The sequence below is a fragment of the Budorcas taxicolor genome, chromosome 24 (assembly GCF_023091745.1).
Source record: "Budorcas taxicolor isolate Tak-1 chromosome 24, Takin1.1, whole genome shotgun sequence".
Taxonomy (NCBI): Eukaryota; Metazoa; Chordata; class Mammalia; order Artiodactyla; family Bovidae; genus Budorcas; species Budorcas taxicolor.
This window is the reverse complement of record NC_068933.1, coordinates 28,447,537-28,475,371: the sequence shown is the minus strand read 5'-3', so window position 1 is coordinate 28,475,371 and position 27,835 is coordinate 28,447,537. Positions and strand designations below refer to the sequence as shown.

General features: G+C 43.8%; 1 protein-coding gene across 1 annotated transcript in view; it reads left to right on the top strand.

Annotated features, from left to right (window-relative positions):
- Positions 1 to 27,835, top strand: part of FUT10 (fucosyltransferase 10) — a 69,108-nt gene that overhangs the window by 3,603 nt on the left and 37,670 nt on the right. The window contains exon 2 of the mRNA XM_052661405.1: positions 3,988 to 4,282. Within this exon, the coding sequence (XP_052517365.1) occupies positions 3,988 to 4,282 (295 nt within the window). The remainder of the gene's footprint in view (positions 1 to 3,987; positions 4,283 to 27,835) is intronic.

Genomic DNA, 27,835 nt, shown 5'->3' with positions numbered 1-27,835 from the left:
GAACTTTAAATTTAGTATAACCATATGACTGTTGTCATACTCAGCAAAATTAATATTACTCAGGAACATCTATGTCTCAGGCCATATTAAAGTTTCTCCAGTTATCTCAAAAAAACTTTTAACTGGTTGATTTGAATCTGGAATAAACAAATCCACATTTTGAATTTATCTCAAGTTTTGTGGATTTTTTTCTATAAAAGTTTCTTCTGCCCCACATTTTATTCCATGTCATGGGTTTGTGGAAGAAACTAGGTCATTTGTCATTTTGAATTTCCCAGATTTTTGATTTGGCTGATTTTCTCCTCATGGTTTTGTTTAATATGTTCCTCTGTGCCCTGTATTTCTTACCACCTGCTACTGATGTCTGAGGCAAAACATTTTTTAAAAAGCTGTTTGGTAGGACAATCTCTCCTTGAAGCAATCCTTGTTATTTGAATATGACCTTATGCCTTGCACAGTAGATGTTGATCAGAAATGTGGAGCAAAATTTGTCTTTGAAGTTATACTCATGATTTTCTCAACGTGATTCTTTAAAGTCGCTGGTTGTACATTTGCAGGGAAAGGCTGAGTGAAAGTACAGAGCATTTGTGGCTAAAGTCAACACTGTTCCATCACACTCTGGGGAGTAGCCATCTTATTGCTGTGCCGTTCTTAGTCGCTCAGTCATGTCCAACTCTTTGTGACCCCATGAACTGTAGCCCACCAGGCTCCTCTGTCCATGGGATTCTCCAGGCAGGAACACTGGAGTGGGTTGTCATGCCCTCCTCCAGGGGATCATCCCACCCCAGGGATCGAACCCAGGGCTCCCGCGTTGCAGGCGGATTCATGAAAGTGCCAGGGACACTGTTGGCAAGGGTTTTTGGTTTTCAGTGACAGTTTTACTGTTCTAATGATGACTTCAGTGTCACAAATGAGCCATGCTTTTTTCCAGGGCTAATAGAATTCTTTCCTCCTTTTGGAATACTGTGTGGCTTTTTGCCAAGTGGCTCTTAATAGTTTTTTTGGCCTTGGATCCCTCAGAGAATCCAGTGAACAGTACAGACCCTCCCCTGGGAGCTACAGACCCTCTGTCACATCAGTGGGCAGGGGCCCTTTTCTGACACCAGAGATAGCAAATGCATAAAGAAGACACCACCCTTGGCTGCTGAGAGTGGGGCCTGAGGGCCAACAGATAGTCTCTTCTGTTGACTGGTGGAAAAGTTAATACACAAAAATACATCTTCTTTTAACTGCTTTATTCTTTGCACAGTCTGACTGTTGTTTTTTTATATATGATGCGGACCATCCCCTACTTTTATACTGCTCTTTCTAACATATTTTGTAATTATTAGAAATATATTATCTTTTTTTTGTAATGTATTACATTTGTTTGTATTATATTTGTTTGCCATCTGAATATCAAACCTTAAAGTTTGATGAAATGGCAGCAATTTTGCCTCTGATTTTACCTGCCCACCCTGCCCTCCAGATTACTTTGATTGATGGCCTTGCTCTCCAGAACCCTGACTCTCGGTCTCTTTTAAAAATTTACTTGTTTGGCTGTGAACAATGTGCTCAGTAGTGTCTGACTCTTCACAACCCCATGGACTGTAGCCCACCAGGCTTCTCTCTCTGTCCATGGGATTTCCCAGCAAGAATCCTGGCGTGGGTTGCTATCTCCTTCTCCAGGGGATCTTCCTGACCCAGGAATTGGACCTGCGTCTCCTTTGTCTCCTGCATTGGCAGGCAGACTCTTTACTCCTGAGCCACCAGGGAAGCTGTACCAGGTCTTGTTAATAGTTGTGGCATGTGAGATCTTCGATCGTTGTTTTGGCAAGCGGGATCTTTAGTTGTGGCCTGTGGGATCTAGTTCCCTGACCAGGGATGGAACCTGGGGCCCTTGCCTTGGGAGCATGGACCACCAGGAAAGTCCCCAGACTGTCTTGAAATACATAAAAAACATGGTTTTAAGTGAGAAGGAGCCCAGTACTATGCCATCTCCACGCCATGGTGGATATTATTGGACTTCCAAGGTGGCACTAGTGGTAAAGAATCTGTCTGCCGATGTAGGAGATATAAGTGACATGGGTTCCATCCGTGGGTCAGGAAGATTCTCTGGAGCAGGAAATGATGACCCACTCCAGTATTATTGCCTGGAAAATTCTAGGGACAGAGTTTTAAGTGAGAAGGAGCCCAGTACTTAGGCCATCTCCATGCCATGGTGGATATTATTACAAACATAAGACCCATGTTATGACACCTTTGAAAAGTGAAAGTGAAAGTCGCTCAGTTGCATCCAGCGCTTTGGGACCCCATGGACTATAAAGTGCATGGAATTCTCCAGGCCAGAATTCTGGAGTGGATAGCCCTTCCCTTCTCCAGGGGATCTTCCCAACCCAGGAATTGAACCAGGGTCTCCTGCATGCCTACAAAATGGAGGAGAGATGTATCTGTTAAGTGTTTAGTAGAGAGACATGTCCTTGTTGGTAGATATTTTGGAGGCTATGTCTCTACCCTAACCCCCAGAAACTGTGACGTGTTATTTTACTTGTCTAAAAGAAAGAAAGTGAAAGTCTCTCAAGTCGTGTCCGACTCTTTGCAACCCCACAGACTATACAGTCCATGAAATTCTCTAGGCTAGAATACTGGAGTGGGTAGCATTTCCCTTCTCCAGGGGATCTTCCCAACCCAGGGATCGAACCCAGGTCTCCCACACTGCAGGCAGATTCTTTACCAGCTGAGCCACAAGGGAAGCCCAGGAATACTAGAGTGGGTAGCCTATCCCTTCTCCAGGGTATCTTCCTGACGCAGGAATCGAACTGGGGTCTCCTGCACTGCAGGCAGATTCTTTACCAACTGAGCTATGAGGGAAGCCCACTTTTGTGAAAAGGGACCTTGTGTGTAAGATTACAGTGACACACCTGGAGGTGAGGAGATAACCCTGAGTTCTGTGTGCAGGCCTGGAGGAAGCACAGGAGTCCTTAACAGAGGACTGTGGTCAGAAAGTGAAATGACAGAAGAAGGGTCAGAGAGATGCAGCATTTCTTTTTTTTTCTTTTAATTAAAAAAAATGTATTATTTATTTTGGCCGTGCCGTGAGGCATGTGGGGTCCTTATTCCCCTCCCAGAGATCAAACCCATACTCCCTGCAGAGGAAGCACAGAGTCCCAGCCGCTGTACTGCCAGGGAAGCCCCAAGAGGCAGCATTTCTGATTCCAAAGGTGGAGGAAGGGGGCCACGAGCCAAGAACTACGGGTGCCTCTGAAAGAAAACCAAGAAATGAATTCCCTGTCCAAGTTTCCCGAAAGGATTGTAGCCCTTCCAACACCTTAATTTTTTTTTTCTTTATTTTTTGAGGGGACTCCACACACTGAATAGAAGACTTTAGAGGGCAGGGAAGGAAGCTGCTAGGGCACAGAGACACAGGTAAGAAGTCCCTCCAAATGGGGGTGGAGTGCCCGCCACCCTGCCTTGCCCTGAACATCTGCCTCCAGGCCCGTGACAAGAGTCCAGTCCATTAAGAGTCCAGTCCAGTAAGAGTCCAGTCCATTAAGTACAGCGTGCAGTCCTAGCACTTGGAGTCTCCTGTCCTCGTCGGTGAAGTGCCCAACACCTTTTAGCCCAGCGAGACCATTTCAGACTTCTAACTTCCAGAACCACTTTACTATTGTGATAGTAAAGCTGTATCATTCTAAGTTGCTCAACTTGTGATAATCTGTTAGAATACCAATAGGAAGCTAATACGACGCTAAATCAAGTTTGATCCCTGGGTTGGGAAGATCCCCTGAAGGAGGAAATGGCAACCCACTCTAGTCTTTTTAGCCTGGAGAATCCCATGGACAGAGGAGCCTCTTAGGCTACAGACCATGGGGTCCCACAGAGTCAGGCATGAGTGAAGTGACTTAGCACGCATGTACTCAAGAAGCTAAATCCTCACGATGCATAGGAAATATGCAGAAGGAAATTGTAAACAGTCTGACACTGGTAATAGGTCATCATCTCTTTTAGGTCGTGGTTGAGTTGGGAAAATTTGAAGGCAAGAAGTTTAAAAATTCTCATTTGAAAGATGGACGTGCAGAAATGGAAGCAGAGCCTCTCCACCTTCGTCCGTTCTTTAAGAGAGGAGGACCGACCCTGAACAGGAAGAAGACATTGGCAGCTGACGGCTTCCCCATCATGCTCTGGTGGTCCCCACTGACCGGGGAAACCGGAAGGCTCGGCCAGTGCGGGGCAGATGCTTGCTTCTTCACCATCAACCGGACCTACCTCCATCATCACAGGACCAAAGCCTTCCTCTTCTATGGTAGGTACGGCTTCTGCCTTTCTCCGTGTTTGCTGACATCCCGCTCCGAAGCTGAGTTACTACTTTTCTCCCAAGGAGGACATGGGGGCTCCCCTTGAAAGCTCATTGCCTGCCTGAACCCCTACACTTGCCCCAGAGAAGGCCTGAGCATTGAGCCAACACAATAAATATGCGAGCTGCACCAGCAGACGGTTGGTGGGCCGGGCCACCTGGCATTTATTATGGGGGGGAAGAACTGTTTCTTCTCACCTTTTCACAGTTGGGTACCACGCTCACTGGATTTGGTATTTAGGAACTGGGTATCGGTTACACTGCTGATACCAGTTCAGAATATCATCTGTGATAATGGCCGGGAGGTTTTGATTACCGTAACAGATGTGTCATTGGACACACACTCAGCACAGTATTTTTTATTTCACTAGTCAGAAATAAAAAGAGTGTTCCACATCAGCTTTCTACAGCAAGTTGGTATTCATCCCTCCCCCAGGCTGATTATATGTCATGCTGGGATTGAAGGGCCGCCAGACCCAGCCAGGTGGAGGTGGCGAGATGCCAGCAGCTGTTAGAAATATGGAACTCTTGGACGCTGAGTGATGGTGGGTGTGGGGGAATACAGATTAGCAAGCTCGAGGGGATATAGGCAAGATTAGTCACTTAGGTTAGGAAGTCAGTGCAAGGACAGCTGCTTTAGAGTGGTGTGAATGTGTGTGTGCCTGTGAATGTGTGTGTGCCTGTGAATGCGTGTGTGTGAGTGTGGTGGTGCTGGCTTTGGAGTGGCAGGACTGAGACTGGGGTGTAGGGCTGAGTCATCTTCAGTGTTCTGCCTAACAACAACTTCAATAAAGCGGAAAGTGGCCTCAGCAGGAATCAGGTGGTGTGTGGGCCCTACATTTGGTCAGGGCTCCAGAGCAAGGGGGGGCTTCTGTGGTGGCTCAGCGGTAAAGAACCCACTGCCAATGAAGGAGATGCAGGAGATGCTGGTTCGATCCCTGGGTTGGGAAGATCCCCTGGAGGAGTAAAGGGCAACCCACTCCAGTATTCTTGCCTGGGAAATCCCCTGGATGGAGGAGTCTGGTGGGCTACAGTCCGTGTGGTCACCAAAGAGTCAGACATAGCTTAGTGACTAAAGAACAAATAATCTCTAATGGTGTTTTGAGATAAGGCAACATTAAATGTATGAGTTTAATTTTCCCAATTTTAACAGAAGCCCCTAGACATATTTCAGTAAGACACAAAAATATATAGGTAATGTATATGGAAAACCTACTACATAGCTTAAAAAATAAAATATTACAAGTAAAATTGAAAGCTTCTATGAGCCCTTCCCTGACCCCATCACATTCCCTTCCCTCTTACCCCAGAGGGGAATCATAATTCTGAAATTCATGTGTGTGTGTGTGTGTGTGTGTGTGTGTGTCTGTGTGTGTGTGTCTGTGTGCGCTTAAACAACATAAAGCATTATTTTGTATGTTTTAAAAATTAACTACATAGCATGGTAAGTTAACTTTCTATATCTTACTTTTTCTCCTACATGATTTTTGAAGGCTTATTAATGTGTCCTTATAGCTCTAGTTCACCCATTTTACTGTTGCATAGAATTCCATTGTATTTATCACACTTCATTTAACCATTTTCCTGTTGTTAGACATTTAAGTTGTTTTAAAAGAAAACTTGCTTATGGAAATAGAGACACAGAAGTAGAGAACAAATTCATGGATACCAAGGGGGAAAAGAGGTGGGATAAACTGGGAGGCTGGGGTCAACATATATACACTATCAGTACTATGCATTAAGCCTTGTGTCATGGCTCAGATAGTGAACACTCTGCCTGCAGTGCAGAAGACCTGGGTTCGATCCCTGGGTTGGGAAGATCCCCTGGAGGAGGGCACGGCAATGCACTCTAGTATTCTTGCCTGGAGAATCCCCATGGACAGAGGAGCCTGGTGAGCTACAGTTCATGGGGTCGCAGAGTCAGACACAACTGAGCAACTTTCACTTTCGCACACTTTCACTTTCACATAACTAAGGTAACGAATGAGAACGTATTGTATAGCACAGGGAACTCTTCTCAAAGCTCTGTGGTGACCCAAATGGGAAGGAAACCCCCAGAAAAGGAGACATATGTATACATATAGCTGACTCACTTTGCTTTACAGTGGAAAGTAACTCAGTATTGTAAAGCAACTATATGCCAATAAAAATGAATTAAAAAAGTAAAGCAAAACCTTGCTTATGACAAAAAATACTACAATAAACCATCCACGTACGTGGGTGAGATTCCATGAGGACTCATACCCAGCAGTGGAATTATTTGGTATGAATTTACATTTACTGAATATTTCCAAACCAATATCCAGAGCGATCACATCACAGTCACTATCTTAAATATTTAAAACTTTTAACATGTTATACATGCACATATAGCTCCAGTATTTCCAAGTAACGCACTAAGATTGTGACTTTGTGGTTTTTCAGTTTTGGGGCATTATATGTTGATTCTTACTATGGAGGATGAGTATTTAACTGTCCTTCTTCACCCTGCTCCTCCCACTCATTTCCTAGCCCCACATTCTTCCTCGAAAGTTATATCATCATTTTAGACAAACATCTAGTTTCTACATCTTCATGTAGTCACAGTGAGCCATGATTTAAGATACTAAGATTTCTTTTGCTGCACAAATTGTTTTCCCTGGAGAAGCAACAGATATTCTTTTTTTTTTTTTTTGATGTGGACCATTATTAAAGTCTTTATTACAATATTGCTTCTGTTTTATGTTTTTTGTTTATTTTTTTTCGGCCTGGAGGCACATGGGATCTTAGCTTCCTGGCCAGGGATCAAACCTGCACCCACTGCACTGGAAGGCAAAGTCCCAACTACTGCACCGCCAGCGAAGTCCCCAGATATTCTTAGAGAAGCATCTCCCAGAGATTCCTGACCTGTCCACTTGAGCCATCATCCTTTCTGTCTGGTGCCCAGGTACTGACCTGGCTGCCCGTCACTGCAGGGATTTCCTCTATTTCACTCATGTGTGGGATTTTCTGTTTCTGTTATGTCTTATCTTCCTCTTTCTTGGTTTGTGTCTTTATTTATTTATTTATTTGGTAATGCCGTAACGTGCAGTGGGCTTCCCAGGTGGCACTAGTGGTGAAGAACCAGCATGCAATCTCAGAAGACATAATAGATGCGGGTTCGATTCCTGGGTCGGGAAGACCCCCTGGAGGAGGACATGGCAAGCCACTCCAGTGGTCTTGCCTGGAGAATCCCATGGACAGAGGAGCCTGGCGGGCTGCAGTCTATGGGCTCACAAAGAGTCAGACACAACTGAAGTGACTTAGCATGCACGCAGCATGTGGTATGTGGGATCTTAATTCCCAGAGCAGGGATCGAACCTATCTCTCCTGCAGTGAAAAGCACAGAGTCACAAGCACTGGACCCCGAGAAGTGCCAGTCTGTGTCTTTATTTCAGTGTGTTCTGAGAAGGGTTCATGGAAGGCAAGTTTTTCAGGGACTTTGTATGTGTGACCATATGCTTATTTTACCCTTATGTTTACTGATGCTTTTGCTCAGGACAGAATTCTAGTTTGGAAATTCTTTTCTTTCTGAATTTTTAAGACACTGAACCCCTGTCTTCTGACTTCTAGTGTTACTGCTGAGGAATCCAGAGCTATTTTGATTTCCCATCCTTTGTAGTGTGCCTTTTTGTTCCCTTCTCCTTTTTGTGGAAAAATATAGAACCTTCACTTTTTCACCAGTTTGGAAATTCAGTAATGAATTTTCCACTGATGATGATGATTATTATTTTTACACCAACCTTTAAAGTGTCATTTTAGAAGATGAAAAATTAACAAAAATAGGCTTATTATTTAAAATAAAGTAAAATATGAATATAAAACAGTGTTAAGTGTGTATGTGTGTGGGAGTCAGAAGAGGTCTGCCTACGTGGAATTAAGACTTTGGTATTCTTGACTCTGCTGACAGATTACATAGAAAGAATATCCTGGAATACAGGATAAAGTGCTGATGAAGAAGGGAAAACCACTACAGGGGGATACATTCAGGCTTGAAATGTAAGGTAAATTAGACAAAACTTTTCTGAAAGGTCAATAATCAATGATCTTGAATTATTAGGGAAAATATCTGAAAGTTTACAAATTACGTGGGAGTTACTCTGTTGAAATCATAAACATCATCACAACACATAGTATTTTACCAAATTACTGAGTAATTGGCATTCTATCTGAGACATTCATGTTAAGAAATTCAGTAATGGTTGCTTTGCTGTTTGTCTGTTTCCTTCTGTTGAGGTGAGCACTCACATATCTGGTTGCCAGGAAGCCTAGCGTGCATGCATGCTGTTGTGTCTGACTCTTTGAGACCCCATGGACTGTAGCCCACCAGGCTCCTCTGTTCATGGGATTCTCCAGGCAAGAATACTGGAGTGGCTTGCCATGTCCTCCTCCAGGGGATCTTCCCCACCCAGGGACTGAACGCTTATTCCTGCAGGCGGATTCTTTACCTCTGAACCACCTTTGTATATACCATAAGAGAAATGTCAGCAAGTCTTGTGGGATTTCAAAGATGGGAGAGTACATATGAGTGGAAGGATCAGGCAAAGCTTCATAAGATCTTCATAAAATAAGGGGAATTTGAAGTAGGACTTGAAGGAGAATGGAATTGGATTATATTGGGAATGGAGGACATTTCAATATGAAAATCAGCAAGAATGGGGGCATGGAATTAAAAAATTATGGGTAATATCTGAGGTTACAGCAAGGAGATCGGATGGCTATAGCTTAGTTTCATGTAAGAGAGAGATTAAGATTGAAGGATATACTGAAACCAGAGCATGGAGACTCTAACTTTGGCTTAAGATTTTGCATCCAATTAGAGGCCAGTGTTATGGAGCCAGTGAAATAGAATAGCCTTTTAGAAACCAGCTCAAGGAGACTTCCCTGGTGGCCCAGTGGTTAAGACTCTGTGCTTCCACTGTAGGGGGTGTGGGTTCAATCCCTGGTTGGGGAACAAAAATCCTGGATGCTATGCAATGCGCCCCCCCAAAAATAAAAATTATTTTAAAAACCCAACTCAAATGTAGCACCTGTATTTATAATTCCCCTCTATTAGATGTAGCTTCTCTTCTCTAAATGTCCGTAGGCATTTTGTATCTCTTTATGTTGTTTCATTGAGCCTCTACAACATGTCGGGCACAGCAACAGTAATGGGGAATAAAGAAGAAAAATAAGGTAACGATATTTGCTTCTGGCCTATATCATTTCTTGCACAAAAGACTGTGAAGTTCTTTCTTTCTTCTTTTATGATGACAGGGCAGCATCGCCCCATCTTTGTGTCTCCTCTTCCCTCTGTATGAGCACAATGCCTTGTGCACATTTGACACTCAGGAAACAGTCACAGAGACTTAGAGCCCGAGAGGACCTAGGAGTATAACCTCCTCTTTGTACAGGCGGGGGGACTGAGGCTCGGGAAGGGTAGGGATGTGTCAAGAGACCCAGAGGTTAACAGCCAGGAGTTGGGCGGAGAACCAAGGTGCCCTGATCCGATCCAGGGCTCCCTCCCCCAAACTATATGTGAATGTGCACTCGTGACTATAAAAAACCTGGATATTTGGACTTGAGGATTGCTTACAGTATATGGTTTTAACAGATTGGATTAGAAATTCAGTTCTTTAATAGGGTCTGTTGAGCAAAACAGATTGAATATAGTACACTTCTTCTGTCTGAGGCTTCCGAATTCTAATTAAGTAGGTCACCGAAAACTGCAGATGGGACTCTGGCTCATCTGAAGGATTGAAGAAGAAAAGGCAGGAAAATGATTCAGGTATCAAAGGCTGACCTAATTAATGGAAATGGAAACTCGAAGGATTTTGTGACCTCGAAGATTTTATGAACCACAATTTTTTTTTTTTTTTTTTGAAAGGTTTTATTTCTATTGCCTTGGGAGACTGACCTAAGAAAACGTTCCTAGGATTTATGTCAGGGAATGTTTTGTCTGTGGTCTCTTCTTGGAGTTTTATGGTGCCGTGTGTTACATGTAAGTCTTGAAGCCATTTTAAGTTTATGTTTGGAAGCGCACGTTCTTTATGTTTCTTGCTGATCCTTAAGACCTCATTCAGGGGGTTTTCACCATCCCCTAACTGGAAACTGTGGCAGAACTCTGACTTTTGTACTCATTCTCAGGGAATGGATAATTGTGTGGTCACTTTCAGTTGCAAATACAGTTTCAAATTTAGTAAATGGAGTGTTCAGCCCCATGGCCATGCCTAGGGTTATGTATTTTTGCGTCCCCAGCTCGGACCTCTCTTAGTTCAGTTCAGTTTAGTTGCTCAGTCGTGTCCAACTCTTTGCGACCCCATGGACTGCAGCACACCAGGCTTCCCTGTCCATCACCAACTCCCAGAGCTTGCTCAAACTCATGTCTATCGAGTCGGTGATGCCACCCAACCATCTCATCCTCTGTTGTCCCCTTCTCCTCCTGCCTTCAATCTTTCCCAGCTTCAGAGTCTTTTCCAGTGAGTTAGTTCTTTGCATCAGGTGACCAAAGTATTGGAGTTTCAGCTTCAGTATCAGTCCTTTCAATGAATATTCAGGACTGATTTCCTTTAGGATGGACTGGTTTGATCTCCCTGCTGTCCAAGGGACCTCTCTCACGCTGCTGCAAGCCTGTGATGCTTCTCCTTCTGCAGGGCAGGTCTTTCCTCCCTCTATCCTCTCCTCACCTCCTCCATCCTGCACTGTCTGCTTCATGGAGCCTGGCAGCGATGCCATGAAGACAGTGAGGAGAATTAAGCAGACAGGATATTTCTTACTTGGCTGTGTGGCTTCATGTCCTGTGAACTCAACAAGTGGCTAGAGAGGATGGCCTTGACGGGGTGTGGCAGATGATTATACTTTTTCTATTCTGGGCCCTTTTTGTGGCATTTCGACTTTTCCTCCTGGAATCCTGGCATTTTCAGTGTCCTTTTCCAGGAAGTTGCATCTCTGCTTAGGGTACGCATGTGGGATGGCTTCCTAGCTCCTGGGTCCCGCAGCGCATCCAGCTTCTTTCTGCTGAGCTGTGTCTGCCTAGGGCTCTTTGAGGACCCAAGACTCCCCACGTGCTCACATGTGTTGGTGGGAGGAGCTTTGGGGGTGTAGGCAGACCACAGCACAGCTGTCCCCCTTTCCTCTGTCATGCAGGCAGATCACCATTCCCGGGTGAGACGAATCAGGGAGGGCGGTCGGACCTGATCCTCACCCTCCTGAGTTCCTCAGGTAGGCACTCGTCTTCTATGTCTTCAAACTTCAAGGACATATTTCAGATTTCTCTAGGGAGGTCTGTTGGAGCAGGATTTTCAGAGCAGGGCAACAGGCCTCTTCATGGAAGCGCCTTATTCATCTCCTCACAGGCTCTTGTCTCGCCCCTTTCTGTATTCGTGACCTTGCTGAGGAATCCATGAGTTGTAGAACAAGCTCTCCTTCATTCCCTCTGTGAATTCTACCACTGGGGATGTCTGCACTGTACAGAGTGTCCCTGAGACTTCGTGAGTAATGCATCTGTGAACCGTTCTCAGGGGTAATTTCTGCTGATATCAGCCATTATGAGTCAATCCTTATTAGTGGTTTTTCTCTGGAGGTTGATTTTCCTGTGTGTGTGCGCGTGCGCGCAGACGCGCGCGCACGCACGCACACACGCGTGCTCAGTCATGTTGAACTTTTTGCCACCCCATGGGCTGTAGCCCGCCAGGCTCCCCTGTCCATGGGAATTCTCCAGGCAAGAACTGGAGTGGGTTGCCATTTTCTCCTCCAGGGGATCTTCCCTACCCAAGGGTTGAACCCCGGTCTCCTGCATTTTTGCCTCTGCGCCACCTGACTTTTCTGGGCCCTGCCTATTGAATGCAGGTAATGGTAACTGCTTTTGCCAGATTAATATTTACTTAGGAGGTGGAGGAAGAAATGGACTTATTTTGGACTGTGTGGACAGCAGCAACATTGAACATGGAAAAGAAGCTTGTAACTGAGTGATAGATCATATGTGAGTATGATGTATGTATAGATATGTATAGGTGTACCTACCTGCATATGTACATCTTTGCAGTAATCAAGCCCCATGTCCAAACTGCTATGTATAAAAAAAATAAGCTACAAAGATATACTGTCCAGCACAGGGAATAAGGCCAATATTACATAATAACTATAAATGAAGTATAATGTATGAAACTTGTGAATCACTCTGTTGTATACCTGAAACTAACATAATATTTTAAATCAACTATGTCTCAATTAAAATAATTGACTTTTCATTTTTGCTTGAGCAAATAATTATCGCATAATCTTTCCAGAAGGTAAACCCACTCTCAGAGCTCTGCTCAGACACCTGCAGCGACCTCCCATCTTGTTAAAATTCCAGATCCTCACCATGGACTCGGACTCTGCAGGCCCTGCCGGCAGCTCTCTTGTACCCTTCGTCACATCAGTGGGAGATGATGGGTTATCAATCTTACTAGAAAATCCTCAGTGTTGTGGTGTCACTGTCCATGGTTGGAAAGCAGGGAAACCAAAACCTTGGCCAAAACTTCAGCCCTTTGGGTAGGAGTTGTGCAAGTTTTATTGATCATTCATGTAATAGAAGGTATGGGTAGTTCTTTCACATTCATTACTATCTCTAGGAAGTTGCTGCAAGTGATACAAGAATGGGGGAGAACCGAACCAAAATTTAATTCTCTGCCACTTAAATTTCTAAAGCTTGAGAGTTTTTGGTCTTACTTGTTTTGCTGTGGGTGAGTGGTTCCCAAACCTAGCTCATCCTAAGATCATAGATGCACAGACTAACAAACAAACCCCTAAGCCTCTGGGCCCCACTGCAAACTTACTCACAGTCTCTAGTGTTGAAGATTCATGATCTGTCAGCTGTATATCAATTTGTCTGCAAGGAAGATTGGCTTGAGAAGGATTTTGCAGGTTGTGGGGAGGTGTTAGAAGGTGTGGAGAGGGTTGGCCCAGAGATTTTGAAACCAAACCAAATGAAAACAAAACAGATTTTCAAAAAAGAAAACTTGGCAGTAATGCACAGATTTGGCACAGCCGTAAACAGTGTTTATACTTGTAATAATGAAAGCACTTGATAGACACTTAATCAGAAATGGATGAAGAGGGAAGACAAGTGTGTGTGTGAGGGGATGGGAGAATTAAATCTATACCTTCCATAGTAACAAGACAATAGGTATTATCTAAAACTGAAAAATCAAGAAATAGCCCAGTAAATGTATTATTTAGATATTTTTGAAATGCAAATACAGAAGAAACACCTGGAAAAATCGAGGTGGTGACTTTTGGCACGTGGAAATAGGTTATGCGGTGGTAGCACCCTGCTCTCCTGTGTTACTGTCTTGATAAAACTATTTCACACTGAAAGCTATATGTAGGTATTAATTTGATATCAATAAAAAGTGAATTAACAAAGACATTTTGTCCTAGGAGATAGTGAAGCACAAAGATAGTAAGAACAGCTATGAATAAATTATCCAAATCCTAGACTTTTTTTGCTTTCTTAAGATACCTTTCAGGAAGAGTGTTCATTATGCAAAGGCATTAATATTTTACAGCTAAGGTACTCATTTCCTTCCGTCAAGAAATTGCCTTTTCGTATTATCTGATTTTCAGTCTTTCCAGTTAAATAAATCAGCCGAGTTTTGCTGGAGTTAGTCTGGTCTAAGGACAAAGGCTGTCGTGAGGGTCATAATGTTTAGTGGTGAGAGTTGTCTTGTCAGGACTGGGAGCTCTCTCCCCCTTGTTTCTGACTTAGCTTCTTTGACCCTGTCCAGTCTTTGAGAGCGTGTGATGGTATAAAGATGAAAGAAAGAACAGAAGGGACTGAAAATCGGAAAGCGCTTCTTGGGTTAGACTTACAAATCTGAAAGGAGGCGTGGGAGTGACAAGTGCCAAGAGCCAGGCCTTGTCCTGCTGGAGGCAGCGGACAGATTGCATCACTGCAGTTTCAGCAGTTTGGGCCAATGGATATGCTGGTGCCCATCCAGTTCTGGGCTGATTCTCTGCCACCCAGAAATCCTGCGAGACCAATCTGGCGGCTCGTTCTTCAGAGCAGGCAGCCACATCTCTCATGGGCCCCCAAAACAAAACCAGGCAGCTTTAATGGGTAAGTTTTCTTGCTCTTAAAAATTAAAAGAAAAAACAAACCCAGAACAGCTTCAGCTGGAGAGGAAGGGCAGCAGAAAATGTCTTTTCGCAGAGTTTACGTTCACAGTTTGATCCACCCCATCTCAGTAAGTTCTAGGGCACAGATTAGAGTTTTCTGGCCTTGGAGAAGTGGGTGGTTGGGGAGATTCATGTGCCACTACTGTATATAAAATAGATCATCAATAGGGACCTACTGGATAGCACAGGGAACTCTACTTGACACTATGTAATAACCTACATGGGAAAAGAATCTGAAAAAGAATAAATGTATGTATAACTGAATCACTTTGCTGTACACCTGAAACTAACACAACATTGTAAGTCAAATATACTCCAAAATCAAATACAAATTTAAAAAAAGGAGAAAAGAGAAGAAGGAAAAAAGAACAACCAGTGTCTGTCCATCTCTTAGCTGGCTCTGTGTTATATTGTTGCGTAAGCTGGATATCTCCTGAAATATTCAGCATTTTCTTTATTAGTGACAAAGTAACCTCTCTGAAGGAAGAAAGTAATCCACTAGGGCTGATAATGGAAATGAGGACAAAGAGATGTATTTTAAGAAATAAAATACAGCAGTCATCAGTCGTGTGTGCTAAGTCGCTTCAGTCATGTCCGACTCTTTGCAACCCCATGGACTGTCCATGGAATTGCTAGATATTTAGATAAGGAGTAGAACACTGGACTAACTTAAGGTTTGGATGTGTATGAATAGGCCACGGAACTCCATTGTTTCAGGAAATCGTGCGCTACATGTAATTTGGGAGAATTTGAGACTATCTCAGGATATATTCCTTCCTGATGTTGTGGAGCTGGGATGGAAGAACCATTTTTTATGTGTGGCACTGTGCTGGCTGCTGGGGTTATAGTGGTTCCATAACCCGGTTCTACAAGCTTGTCTGCAGCAGGGTCTGCCCTCATGGGGCTTAGTTGGTAGCTGTTGTTTAGTCGCTAAGTCGTGTCTGATTCTTTGCGACTCCTGTGGACTGTAGCCCACCAGGCAAGAATATGGAGTGGGTTGCCATTTCCTTCTCCAGGGGATCTTTGTCGACCCAGGAATTGAAGACGAGTCCCCTGCCTTGACAGACGGATTCTTTACCACTGAACCAAAGAGTGAAGCCTCATGGAGCTTATGAGTTTGGTAAATAGGATGCTACCAGGCAGGGACAGGCATGTTGGCTTGAGATGGAGTGATCAGGGAAGCGTCTCTGAAGATGTAACATTTGAGGTTGAATCTTGAAAGATGAGAGGAATCATTCCTGTGACATGGAGGGAATTCATTTCAGGGAGGGGGAACTGCAGATGCAGATGAGAGGGGAAGCAGTTTGATATGATGGAAGGTCAGAAAGAAGGTCACTGTGCTGGAGTCAGTGTGTGTGTGAAGGAGGATAGTACGAGATGAGATTGGAATGGGAGACGGGGCCCAGGTGAAGAGATGGGGCTGCCTAACAGAGTGAGAGGGCTGGATTTGTTGTAAGGGCAATGGGGAAATGGCAGACGGTTTTAAGCAGGGGTGCTGTGCTCTGATTTTTATTTTGTTCTATTCTGAGATGTGCTTTGAAAAGAGCCCTGTGGGTTCTCCTTGGAGAGGGGATTGGAATGTGAAAGTAGAAGCAGGAAACAGTTTCTGTGAAATAAGTGGAAATGCTGCAGCTCTGTATTAGGGTCAGAATTCTCCAAGCCAGGCTTCAGCAATACGTGAACCGTAAACTTCCAGATGTTCAAGCTGGTTTAGAAAAGGCAGAGGAACCAGAGGTCAAATTGCCAACATCCACTGGATTATCGAAAAAGCAGAGAGTTCCAGAAAAACATCCATTTCTGCTTTATTGACTATGCCAAAGCCTTTGACTGTGTGGATCACAATAAACTGGAAAATTCTGAAAGAGATGGGAATACTAGACCACCTGACCTGCCTCTTGAGAAACCTGTATGCAGGTCAGGAAGCAACAGTTAGAACTGGACATGGAATGACAGACTGGTTCCAAATAGGAAAAGGAGTATGTCAAGGCTGTATATTGTCACCCTGCTTATTTAACTTACATACAGAGTACATCATGAGAAACGCTGGACTGGAAGAAGCACAAGCTGGAATCAAGATTGCTGGGAGAAATATCAATAACCTCAGATATGCAGATGACACCACCATTATGGCAGAAAGTGAAGAGGAACTAAAGAGCCTCTTGATGAAAGTGAAGGAGGAGAGTGAAAAAGTTGGCTTAAAGCTCAACATTCAGAAAACGAAGATCATGGCATCCAGTCCCATCACTTCATGGGAAATAGATGGGGAAACAGTGGAAACAGTGTCAGACTTTCTTTTGTGGGGCTCCAAAATCACTGCAGATGGTGACTGCAGCCATGAAATTAAAAGACGCTTACTCCTTGGAAGAAAAGTTATGACCAACCTAGACAGCATATTTAAAAGCAGAGACATTACTTTGCCTACAAAGGTCCTTCTAGTCAAGGCTATGGTTTTTCCTGTGGTCATGTATGGATGTGAGAGTTGGACTGTGAAGAAAGCTGAGTGCCAAAGAATTGATGCTTTTGAACTGTGGTGTTGGAGAAGACTCTTGAGGGTCCCTTGGACTGCAAGGAGATCCAACCAGTCCATCCTAAAGGAGATCAGCCCTGGGTGTTCTTTGGAAGGACTGATGCTGAAGCTGAAACTCCAGTACTCTGGCCACCTCATGCAAAGAATTGACTCATTGGAAAAGACTCTGATGCTGGGAGGGATTGAGGGCAGGAGGAGACGGGGATGACAGAGGATGAGATGGCTGGATGGCATCACCGACTCGATGGATGTGAGTTTGGGTGAATTCTGAGAGTTGGTAATGGACAGGGAGACCTGGCGTGCTGTGATTCATGGGGTCGCAAAGAGTCGGACACGACTGAGCCACTGAACTGAACTGAAGTGCTTTAGGGTGGGAGGCAGGGGAGAAAGAAATGGGTAGATCTGAGATGTGATTTCAAGATAGACTCGACGTCCTGATGTCTTAGTGGTACCTATTTTCATTTATATAGGTGTCCAAGGAGCAAAATTCACCGTACACATTCGTTTAACTCCTCGGCCTCTCAGATGCTTAGTTCAATCTTGTGTTACTAACTTACCACAACTGTGATGCATAGAAAATGTTCTTCATTTCCTTCCTGATACGATGAAAAAAAAATGAGTAAATTATTGATCACTAAATATTTTGCTTCCATAAGCATGTAAATATTTAATCCTTAAGCTTATTGACATCTGCATACTTTACTGAGTATAGGAAAGTACTGACGTCTGAATTTGACATTCAAATCACTGCGCTGTCCTTAGTTGCTCAGTTGTGTCCTTATGGACGGGAGTCCACCAGGCTCCTCTGTCCATGGGGATTCTCCAGGCGAGAATACTGGAGTGGGTTGCCATGCCCTCCTCCAGGGGATCTTCCCAACCCAGGGATCGAACCCAGGTCTCCTGCATTGCAGGCTGAATCTTTATCGTCTGAGCCACCAGGGAAACCAAATCATTAGTGACTATATATTTCAGTTGCATGCGAGGCACAATGATTAAAATCTAAGTTGTGCAAGTGTTGTCATATAATTCACAGCCAAAAACTTTAACGTCTAAAAATGTGAATACAGATTGATTAGGTTCATTTGTTTACTGATGAAGCCATTAGCATTTGATCAGTAAATGTAGGAGAAAAACATGGAGTGTTACTTATATGAGTCATGCCCCCCTCCCTAGTGTCTTGAATCACCTGGAAAAGTTGAGAAGAAAATACGGCATTTTGTTTTCCACAGTGTATCAGTTCAGTGTCTCTGGAGATGAGATCTGGGAACCTGTGCTCTTTACCAGCTTCCCAGGACCTTATGATGGGGTCAGACCAGGTGGACGGGTATTGGGGACAGCTGATCTCCTAGGTGGCTACCACCACTATCATTTTATGACTTAGTATAAAGTCTCTAGGTTCCATCATGGGAATTTGTAGGTGTCCTTGCTTTTCTATCCCATTGTCACTTCTGTACGCCTGTGATTTACTCGATGCTTAGTCTTTGGTAACAGAATATCCAATTATAACTCGGTGCCTTTGGGAAAATAAGCTCCTCTCTAAAGACATCTGCCTAGTGACAGAGTTTTCAAGAATGTTTTATGTTGAGACTGGAAAAGCGTTTGTAATTGAAAATGTGGATTTTGATGGTTCTTTCAAAGGGATTATGCAATGAGGGCATTCTTTTAGTCACATGGGCACAGTTTAGTCTTTGGGAAGCACTTAGTTGTTGGACCAATACAGTATCTGATGATGCCTGAAAATGTTAGAACCAGGGGCTTCTGCTTAGAATCTGATTCTTATTATTTAGCTGATGCTGAGCAAAAGCATGCATATTGGAGGGCTGAGATACAAGTTTTTCTCGATTGTCTCCAGCCAGCAGTGCACAGACCCAGAATGCACAGCCTCTCGGGGAGAGAGGAGAGGCTTCTGTGTGTTTCTGTAAAGCTACTGAGTAAGGCTGGCTGGGGAAGACGGGGAAGATGTTCAAGGTCATTTGACTTAGCTGTCTGCTGCAGTGCATGTATTCTTAGGTTCCTTTAAAATGATCCCTTTACATTTTTCATTGATCAATGCCTGTAAAGCTCCTAATTTCAAAGACTCTTGGGAGTGAGTCTTGGGACTAGCATGGCCCGTATTCTCTTTATTCTTAAGTCCACTAAACTCTAGTTTTTATTTTTCACATGTGGCATCAAGCAGCTTGCAGGCTTCCTAGTTGTCTTGTAGTTTAAAGTGAAGGCGAATTCTCTAATTTCTGAAGTCGCCTACTTTCAGCCTCTAAATTCAGTTTTCCAAACACTCCCTGGTTGGGTGGCCAATATCTGGAGAGGAGTTGAAAGCATAAAGAAATGAGCATTTTTTTGTGTGTGCTCTTTATTTTTTATTTTTTTACTTTACAATACTGTATTGGTTTTTGCCATACATTGACATGAATCCACCACGGGTTTGTTTTTTTATGGCAACTAAGTGACTGCTTGGTTTTTACTTATCCTATAACTTTGATCACTTTAGCCAGCGCTCTGTCTTAATTGACATCTGGTACCAGGACACCATGGTGCCCACACAAGTAGATGATTTTCTCAGTTTCAGCTTCAGCATATGAAATGATGGATGGTAATGGTGCTGGTGGTGGAGGGTGGTGTGTTTCAGCACACGGAAAAGAGTTGCTAGGCTTAGATATAAACTAGATTCTTTCTTTCTTTCTTTCACCCCATGATCTTAGTTACCCAACCAGGGTTGGAACCTGTGCCCCCTACAGTGGAAGTGTGGTGTCTTAACCACAGAACCATCAGGGAAGTCCCTAGATAATCTCTTTCATTTTAGCAGAGATCAAGTGTTTCACCTTCTTTTCCTCTGCCCTCATACCTCTTCTGACTTATTTACTGGCCAGCATTTTCACCCTTGTCTCCTCTTCCTCATTTGCTTCCTTCGTTTCTGGCATGAACTATAGAAATAATCTCTTTGTAATATCCCATCATGCTCTATTTTGTATCACTTTGTTCCTTGGGAGAAAGAAGCTGAAAGTTGTCTTACACTAGCCAAACAATTATTAAAAACACAGACCGACAGGAAGAACTTCTCTGTTCATGACCAAAGGCAGCTCAGTTTTATATATTTCCTTAGTCTGCAGACATGATGTGGCTTTTTTTTTTTTTCTGGCAGAGAGGAGGTAGGGTGAGCTATACTATAACCAAACTATGTACCCCACATTGCTTGAGAAGCTCTGTGGTGGAATGGGAAAGCCTGGGAGTTGATGGTCAGTAAGAGCTGGGCTGAATTCATCTCCACTACTTGTGAGATCTCTGATGTTACAACTGTTACAATCTCTTTAAGCTTTTTTTTTTGTTTGTAATATGAGAGTAAGCCCAATTTCTTTAGGGTTTTTGTGAAGTTTTAAGATAATTCATGTAAATTGCATACCGTGTTGCCTGGGGCATGGTAGTTGTTCAATAAATACTGACAGAATTATCAATACAACCTGAGAGTTACTGTAATATTTATTTATAATATTCTTTTATTTTCCTTTTGAGATCTATGGTTTCTACAGGGGTGTTCCCTTTCTCATTCCTGATATTGCTAATTTATATCCCCTCTCTCTTTTTTTAGCCTGACTAGGGTTTATTGGTGTTATTGATCTTTTCAAAGATCTGGCTTTTGATTTTATTGATTTTTTTCTATTGATTTTCTGTTTTCAAGTTCATTGATTTCTGCTCTAATTTTTATTATTTCTTTGTTTCTACTTACTTTGGATTTAATATGCCCTTCTTTTTTGGTGGAGACTTAATGTTATCGATTTTAGATGTTTCTTCTTTTCTGTTACATACATTTAATGCTATGAAATTACCTCTAAGTACTTCTTCCTCTGTATCCCACGAATTTTGGTAAGTTGTGTTTTCATTTTCATGTGTTTTAATTTTTTTTTCCATTTTAATGTTTCTTCTTTGATGTGTTATTTAGAAGTGTGATGTTTAATCTCAACATATTTGGGGATTTTTGTTACTTTCTGTGCTTGACTTCTAGTTGAATTCCGTTGTGTCTGAGAGCAGACATGGTATGATTTCTATTCTTTTAAGTTTGTTAAGATGTGTTTTGTGGCCAGAATTTGTTCTTGACGAATGTTCCATGTAACCTTGGAGAAGAGTGTGTATTCTCTTGTTGTCGGATGAAATAGTGTATAGATGTCCGTTATATCCAGCTGACTGATGGTGTTGCTTTGTTCAGCTACGTCTTTACTGACTTTCTGCCTGCTGGATCTCTCCATTTCCAATAGAGGGGTGTTGAAGTCTGCAGGGGATCATTGTGGACTTGTATATTTCTCCTTGCAGTTCTGTTGGTTTCTGATCATCAAGTTTGGCAGTCTGTTGCTAAGTGTATACGCTTTTATGATCATTATCATGTTTATATTCAGATAAGCAAATAGAAAGCTAAAGAGCAATAATAATAGGATTGTAACAGATTAAACTAATAGAGGTTTTGGGGTAAAGAAGATTTCTTTACTTTAGAGTAGATCATTGTCTCTCTTGCTGGTCCAAATCATATAATCTGTTTTGGGGGAGAATAGAAGTGATACAGAAGGAAAGCTTGACATTCATGTTCAGTGTTGACTTTCGTAACAGGATATTTTCTGTAAGAGAGTAAACAGCCTTCTGAAGTCAGACTCTTCTCTTGAGGACAGTTTTCTAAATTGTTTTTAGCTCCTGCTTTAACATAGCAGGAACTAAGACTAGAGGACTCAGCTCACATTTCTCCTGTTGAGAAGATCATCCTTCCAGCTGTGACATCTTGGTCACAAGTCCTGCTGCTCCTTGGTGGGAGGAAGGGAGTTGGTGGGAAAAGAACAAAGAGAGGAGAGGAGGAAGATGGAGGCAGGGTTTAAATTGTCCTTACCAACCCCCAAATCATGCCTTGGGATCAGATTGTGAAGAGGAACCTTTAGAAATATCTTGATAAGTTGAGGAAACCACAATGACCAGCAGGTCTCAAGCTAAAATGTGGAGTTGTTCACTGGGCAAGGCAGGGGGCCTCTGTATTCTCGTGGTGGATGTCTCCTAATGGGGAGCTGCGAAGTGCATGCCAGAAAAGGCTGCAGGTGGACGCTTAGCCAAGGCCCTGTAGTGTGTGTAGTGGAGATGCAGGTGCGGGGTGACCAGATGTCCCAGTTTGCCCAGGACAGTCCTCTTTTCACCTACAGGGCCAGCATCCTCTCCGGTCATTACTTTCTGTTTAAAAATGTCCTAAATGTACCATCAAAGATGTGGTTATCCTCAGGGAGGTGTACCCCCGGAGAGCAGAGAGGAGGGGCTGAGTCATCAGTGGAGCATCCCCGGCCTGGGCGGGGCTCCTCAAGACCAGATCGTGGGCTACACCAGGTGCCGAGTGGTGTTGGCTGCCCCAGCAGCAGGATGTCCACTTCAAGGTCAGAGAAATCAGAGGACACCACACAGGTTCCAGGGCATCTTTTCCCCCGGCAGATATGGTCCTGGAGAAGAGGAGGCAAAATCTGAGAAATTGACAGGCCTTTTTACCTGGAGAGAATGGGTGGTACTTCAGAGGACTGTTCTAAGTTTCTTCATTCGTTTGGACCGACTCCACTATTTTCCCTTTATGCCCAACGGATGGGGATTTAGCCGCAAACCTGGATTAGTTGCACAAGAGATACACTCCATTTCCTCTGCAACATCTGAACTATAGGGTGTGTGCACATTTTGCAACCTGGTCACTGAACCTTTTCCTACAGCTTCTTTGCATCCTTGCTGTGTTTTCTTGCCCAATGTCTTTAAAGGTCTTTAGACAAGATCATTGTAAGCCCCGTAGCTAGTGCTCGAAGTTTCCCCAAAATAATTTAGTACCAAAATGGAATAGACGCAGTTCCCATTTTTCACTGCTTGCCATTCAATGCTCATTCAACACTGTCCACAGACATTGGCAGTGCTTCTTGTGTGATTGGAGGTCACCTTTATCTGCAGCCCTGTTAGGAAGATCTTCAGCATGCACCCCCATGTCCATAGCAGCACTGTTCACAATGGCTAACGCATGGGAACAACCCGAATGTCCCTCGAAGGAGAAGTGGATAAAGATGTGGTACATATATACAACCAAATACTACTCAGCCATAAAGAAGAATGAAATGATGCCATTTGCACAGCACGGTTGGATCTAGGGATAATCTTATACTAAGTGAAGTCAGACAGACAAAGACAAATATGTGATAGCACTTGTATGTGGCATCTAAAATATGACACAGATGAACTTATCCACAAACCAGAAACAGACTCACAGACAGAGGACAGAGCTGTGGGTGCCAGGCAGGGAGCGAGAGAGGGGTGGAGTGGGAGTTTCAGGTTAGCAGACGCAAGCTATTATATAAAGAATGATATTGAACGGATAAATAATAAGGTCCTAACTATTTTATAAAGAATGATATTGAATGGATAAATAGCAAGGTTCTAACTATTGTATATAGGAGAAGGCAATGGCAACCTGCTCCAGTCCTCTTGCCTGAAAAATCCGATGGATGGAGGAGCCTGGTGGGCTGCAGTCCATGGGGTCGCTAAGAGTCGGACACGGACACGACTGAGCGACTTCACTTTCATGCCTTGGAGAAGGAAATGGCAACCCACTCCAGTGTTGTTGCCTGGAGAATCCCAGGGACCGGGGAGCCTGGTGGGCTGCCGTCTACGGGATCATGCAGAGTCGGACACGATTGAAGTGACTTAGCAGTACCAGCAACTATTATATAAGGAATGATATTGAATGGATAAATAACAAGGTCCTAACAAAGGTCCGTCTAGTCAAGGCTATGGTTTTTCCAGTAGTCATGTATGGATGTGAGAGTTGGACTGTGAAGAAAGCTGAGCACCGAAGAATTGATGCTTTTGAACTGTGGTGTTGGAGAAGACTCTTGAGAGTCCCTTGGACTGCAAGGAGATCCAACCAGTCCATTCTGAAGGAGATCAGCCCTGGGATTTCTTTGGAGGGAATGATGCTGAAGCTGAAACTCCAGTACTTTGGCTACCTCATGCGAAGAGTTGACTCATTGGAAAAGAGTCTGATGATGGGAAGGATTGGGGGCAGGAGAAGGGGACGACAGAGGATGAGATGGCTGGATGGCATCACGGACTCGATGGACGTGAGTCTGAGTGAACTCCGGGAGTTGGTGATGGACAAGGAGGCCTGGCGTGCTGTGATTCATGGGGTCTCAAAGAGTCAGACATGACTGAGCAACTGAACTGAACTGAATTGAACTATTTTATAAAGAATGATATTGAATGGATAAATAACAAGGTCCTAAGTATTATATAAAGAATGATATTGAATGGATAAATAGCAAGGTCCTACTAATAGCACAGGGAATTGTATTCAGTATAATGGAATTATACTCAACAATTCTGTTATGGTGATAAACTACTTCCTTTCCACTGAAACAGCTCTTGCTGACTTGTCAGTGACATTTCTCTTGTCAGATCCTCCAGATTAAGTAAGATGGAGGCCGTTTCTAGTCCTTGTCCGTACTTCTCAGCAACATTGGATGTCATTAACTATGTCTTCCTTTTTGAAATATTCTTTTTCTTGTGCTTTTCCAACCCAGCATTTCTGTTTCTTTTCTCCTTTGCCCTTGCAAGACCCTTTTCTAGGTAGCCATTAAACATTAGAATCCATCAATGAAGGTTGGACCTTGATAATAACAGAGCTACTGACATCATAAAAAACAATGTTGGAATCCAGATTTTGTTTTTGGGCTCTAAAATCATTATAGACAGTGACTGCAGCCATAAACTGAAAGACGCTTGCTCCTTGGAAGAAAAGCAGTGACAAACTTAGACAACATATTTAAAGGCAGAGACATCACTTTGCTGACAAAGGTCCTTATAGTCAAAGCTACAGTTTTTCCAGTAGTCATATATGGATGTGAGAGTTGGACCATAAAGAAGGCTGAGAGCTGAAAAATTGATGCTTTCAAATTGTGGTGCTGGAGAAGACTCTTGAGAGTACCTTCGACTGCAAGGAGATCAAACTAGTCAATCCCAAAGGAAATCAGTCCTGAATATTTATTGGAAGGACTGATGCTAAAGGTGAAGCTCCAATACTTTGGCCTCCTGATGCAAAGAGCCAACTGATTGGAAAAGACCCTGATGCTGGGAAAGATTGAAGACAGGAGGGGAAGGGGATAACAGAGGATGAGATGGTTGGATGGCATCACTGACTCAATGGGCATGAGTTTGAGCAAGCTCCGGGAGATGGAGAAGGACAGGGAAGCCTGATGTGCTGTAGGCCATGGGGGTCACAGAGTCAGACACGACTGAGCAACTGGACAACAATCAAGACTCATCCAAGGCCCTCTCTGTTCCTGACTGTAGACTTTCTCCCTGGCCTGGTGGTCCCCAATCCCATCAGCCTAAGTGCCTGCTTCTTACAACAATATTTAATTTTAAAAATATTATGCCTTCTCTGTTATATAAAGAAAATAACTTTGTATGTAATAGGTATTTCAGTATGTGTGCTTGGCCATACGAAGGCATCACGATGTAGCCACGTGCTAAGCCTCTGTGTAGAATCATCAGTTGTGAACATGGGTGGCTCCTTGTGGAGACTCTGCTTCGTAGACGGACAGAGGGCTGTTTAACTGGCACTCAGTTACCTCGAGCAGTGATGCAGTTTTCTGAAATGGTGAGTAGGTCAGGGTAAAGACTAAACAGTAGTACGATTTCCCCTTAATTTACATGGTTCTTACACTGGAAATTCAGTGTAAATTGAAACTAGGCACGAAATACAAGCTTTGGTGTGTATACGGAAGATAAAGTTGGATTGTAGGCTCACATAATTAAAAACAGGGTTTTAACCTCCTTGGCACGTGGCACACGGGACATTTCTTCTCTGCGAACCGCGCTGCGCTTTGCAAGTTGTCTGGCATCCCGGGTTCCCCCTGTGAATGGCAACCCCTCAGTCACTGTGAGATACCCGCCCCTACCTCCCTTTCCCTGGAAAATTCCCACCCCCCTCGGGGGTCCTGCTCAGTAGTTGAGAACTACTGGCCGGGGTAGTCCCCTCCAGGACTGCAGCCCATGTTCAGATAGCACACAGGCCCTTGCGCCTTCACTCTAGACCTCTCTTCTGGACTCCGTATCTGAATAACCGATTGTCTGCTTGTACCCATTTTACGGGTCACAGACTCACCTCCAGACTCAGATAGTGGGTGCAGTGTCCATCCGTTTACGCAGGGCAGGGAAGTAGGGGTCCTTGGAGACCTGTTCCCCTTACCCTCTGTAGGAGTCCAATCCATCATAAAATTCTTTTGATTCTATTTCCTAAACATGGAAAATAGTTCCTAAATGTTTTCTCAAATCTTTTCATCCTCCCAGGTTCCATCATCACAGCTTTACCCTAATCCACTGTAACTCTTACCTGGTCCCCCAACAGTGGCCTCCAGCCCACCCAGCTGCGTTACCCACCCCACCTTCTCTGGCTACGCTGATTTCCCTTGTGATCCCTCTTACCATAGACCTTAGAACACCTGACTGGAATGTTATAACTCCCCTTAGAACTGGAATGTTCTGACTCCCCTCTGGAATGTTCCTTCTCCCTCTTTGTTTGTTTATTTCACTCATTGTTCCATCTCAGCCTGGGTCACTACCTCCAGGAAGCCCTCCTGGACCTCTCTGACAAGGTCAATTCCCTCTTATGGGCTCTCATGGGATTTCATGACAAGTTGAGTTCTGGTCTTTCGTTGACTTACGTGAGTGGCTGATAAATGCTGGCTTTTCCACTGTATAGTGTAGGCTCTAGGAACTCAGAGGCATTTCTGATTTTGCACATCACTGTATCTCTGATACTGGCCTCAGTCCCTCCCACACAATAGGCCCTCAATAAATATTGAGCATTCCTGAAACTTGATTGTTTGTGGCCAGAGTGGGGACCAGTTCCGTTCTATGACAAGAGGGGGCAGCAGAGAGCTGCAGGAGGAGCGGCCTCGGGTTTGTCTTTTAGGTTAGAAGATGTCCTTTGTCAGGCTGTTTTAATCGGGAGTAAAGGAGAAGCGAAGGGGAGAACACGTGAGTGGAAACGGAGAAGAAAACAGAACAGATTATCCAGAAGAGAAGTGGAGCCCCAGGGAGAAACTTGTAGCTGGTGTTCGGTAGACGAGCCTGGGGCGGGGCTGGAGTGGGGAGGGAAGCTCTGATGTGACTTGGGCAGATCTGTGGCTTATTACTCCTCAGGAGGCCTCTCTGGGGTTGGAAAGATTCCTGCTCCAAGAAACCGAGAACCTCTGGTGATGCAGGTGGAGGCCTAAAGCAAGGAGTGAGGCCAGTTTCTTCCTGCTGGTGTGGCTTTGTTTAGAAGCTTGTGATGCGTGGTGGTCTTTCCGTCCCTTTGTTTAGAAGCTTGTGATAAATGGTGGTCGTTCTGTCCTTTGAGTGGGAGATGGGACTGATTGGGGGGGAAGGGGGAGGAACCTAGGGCTGCCTCGGGACACGGCAAGAGGAAAGGGGGAAAACTAACATTTCCCAAGTACTCTCTGAGGTACAGGCACAAAATCGTCCTAGAAGGTCTGTCTTGTCCTCATTTGAACGATGAGGGTGCTGTGACTCAAGAGTTATGATAATATGCTCCAAGTCATATTCGTACAGCTAAACTGAGTTTTTTGTTTTTTTTTTTTTAATTCCTAACTCCCTTGGCTCAGAAACCCACATTCTCTCTCAGATACTCTGGTGACTTCTTGAAGACTTTGGCAACGGCCTTTTAAAAAAAACTTCTTGTGCCTAAAAAGAAGCAGACAGAGCCTTTTCATGGCACAGATTATGTGTCGTGTTGGTAGAGTCAGTGTTTATACTAGAAACTATTA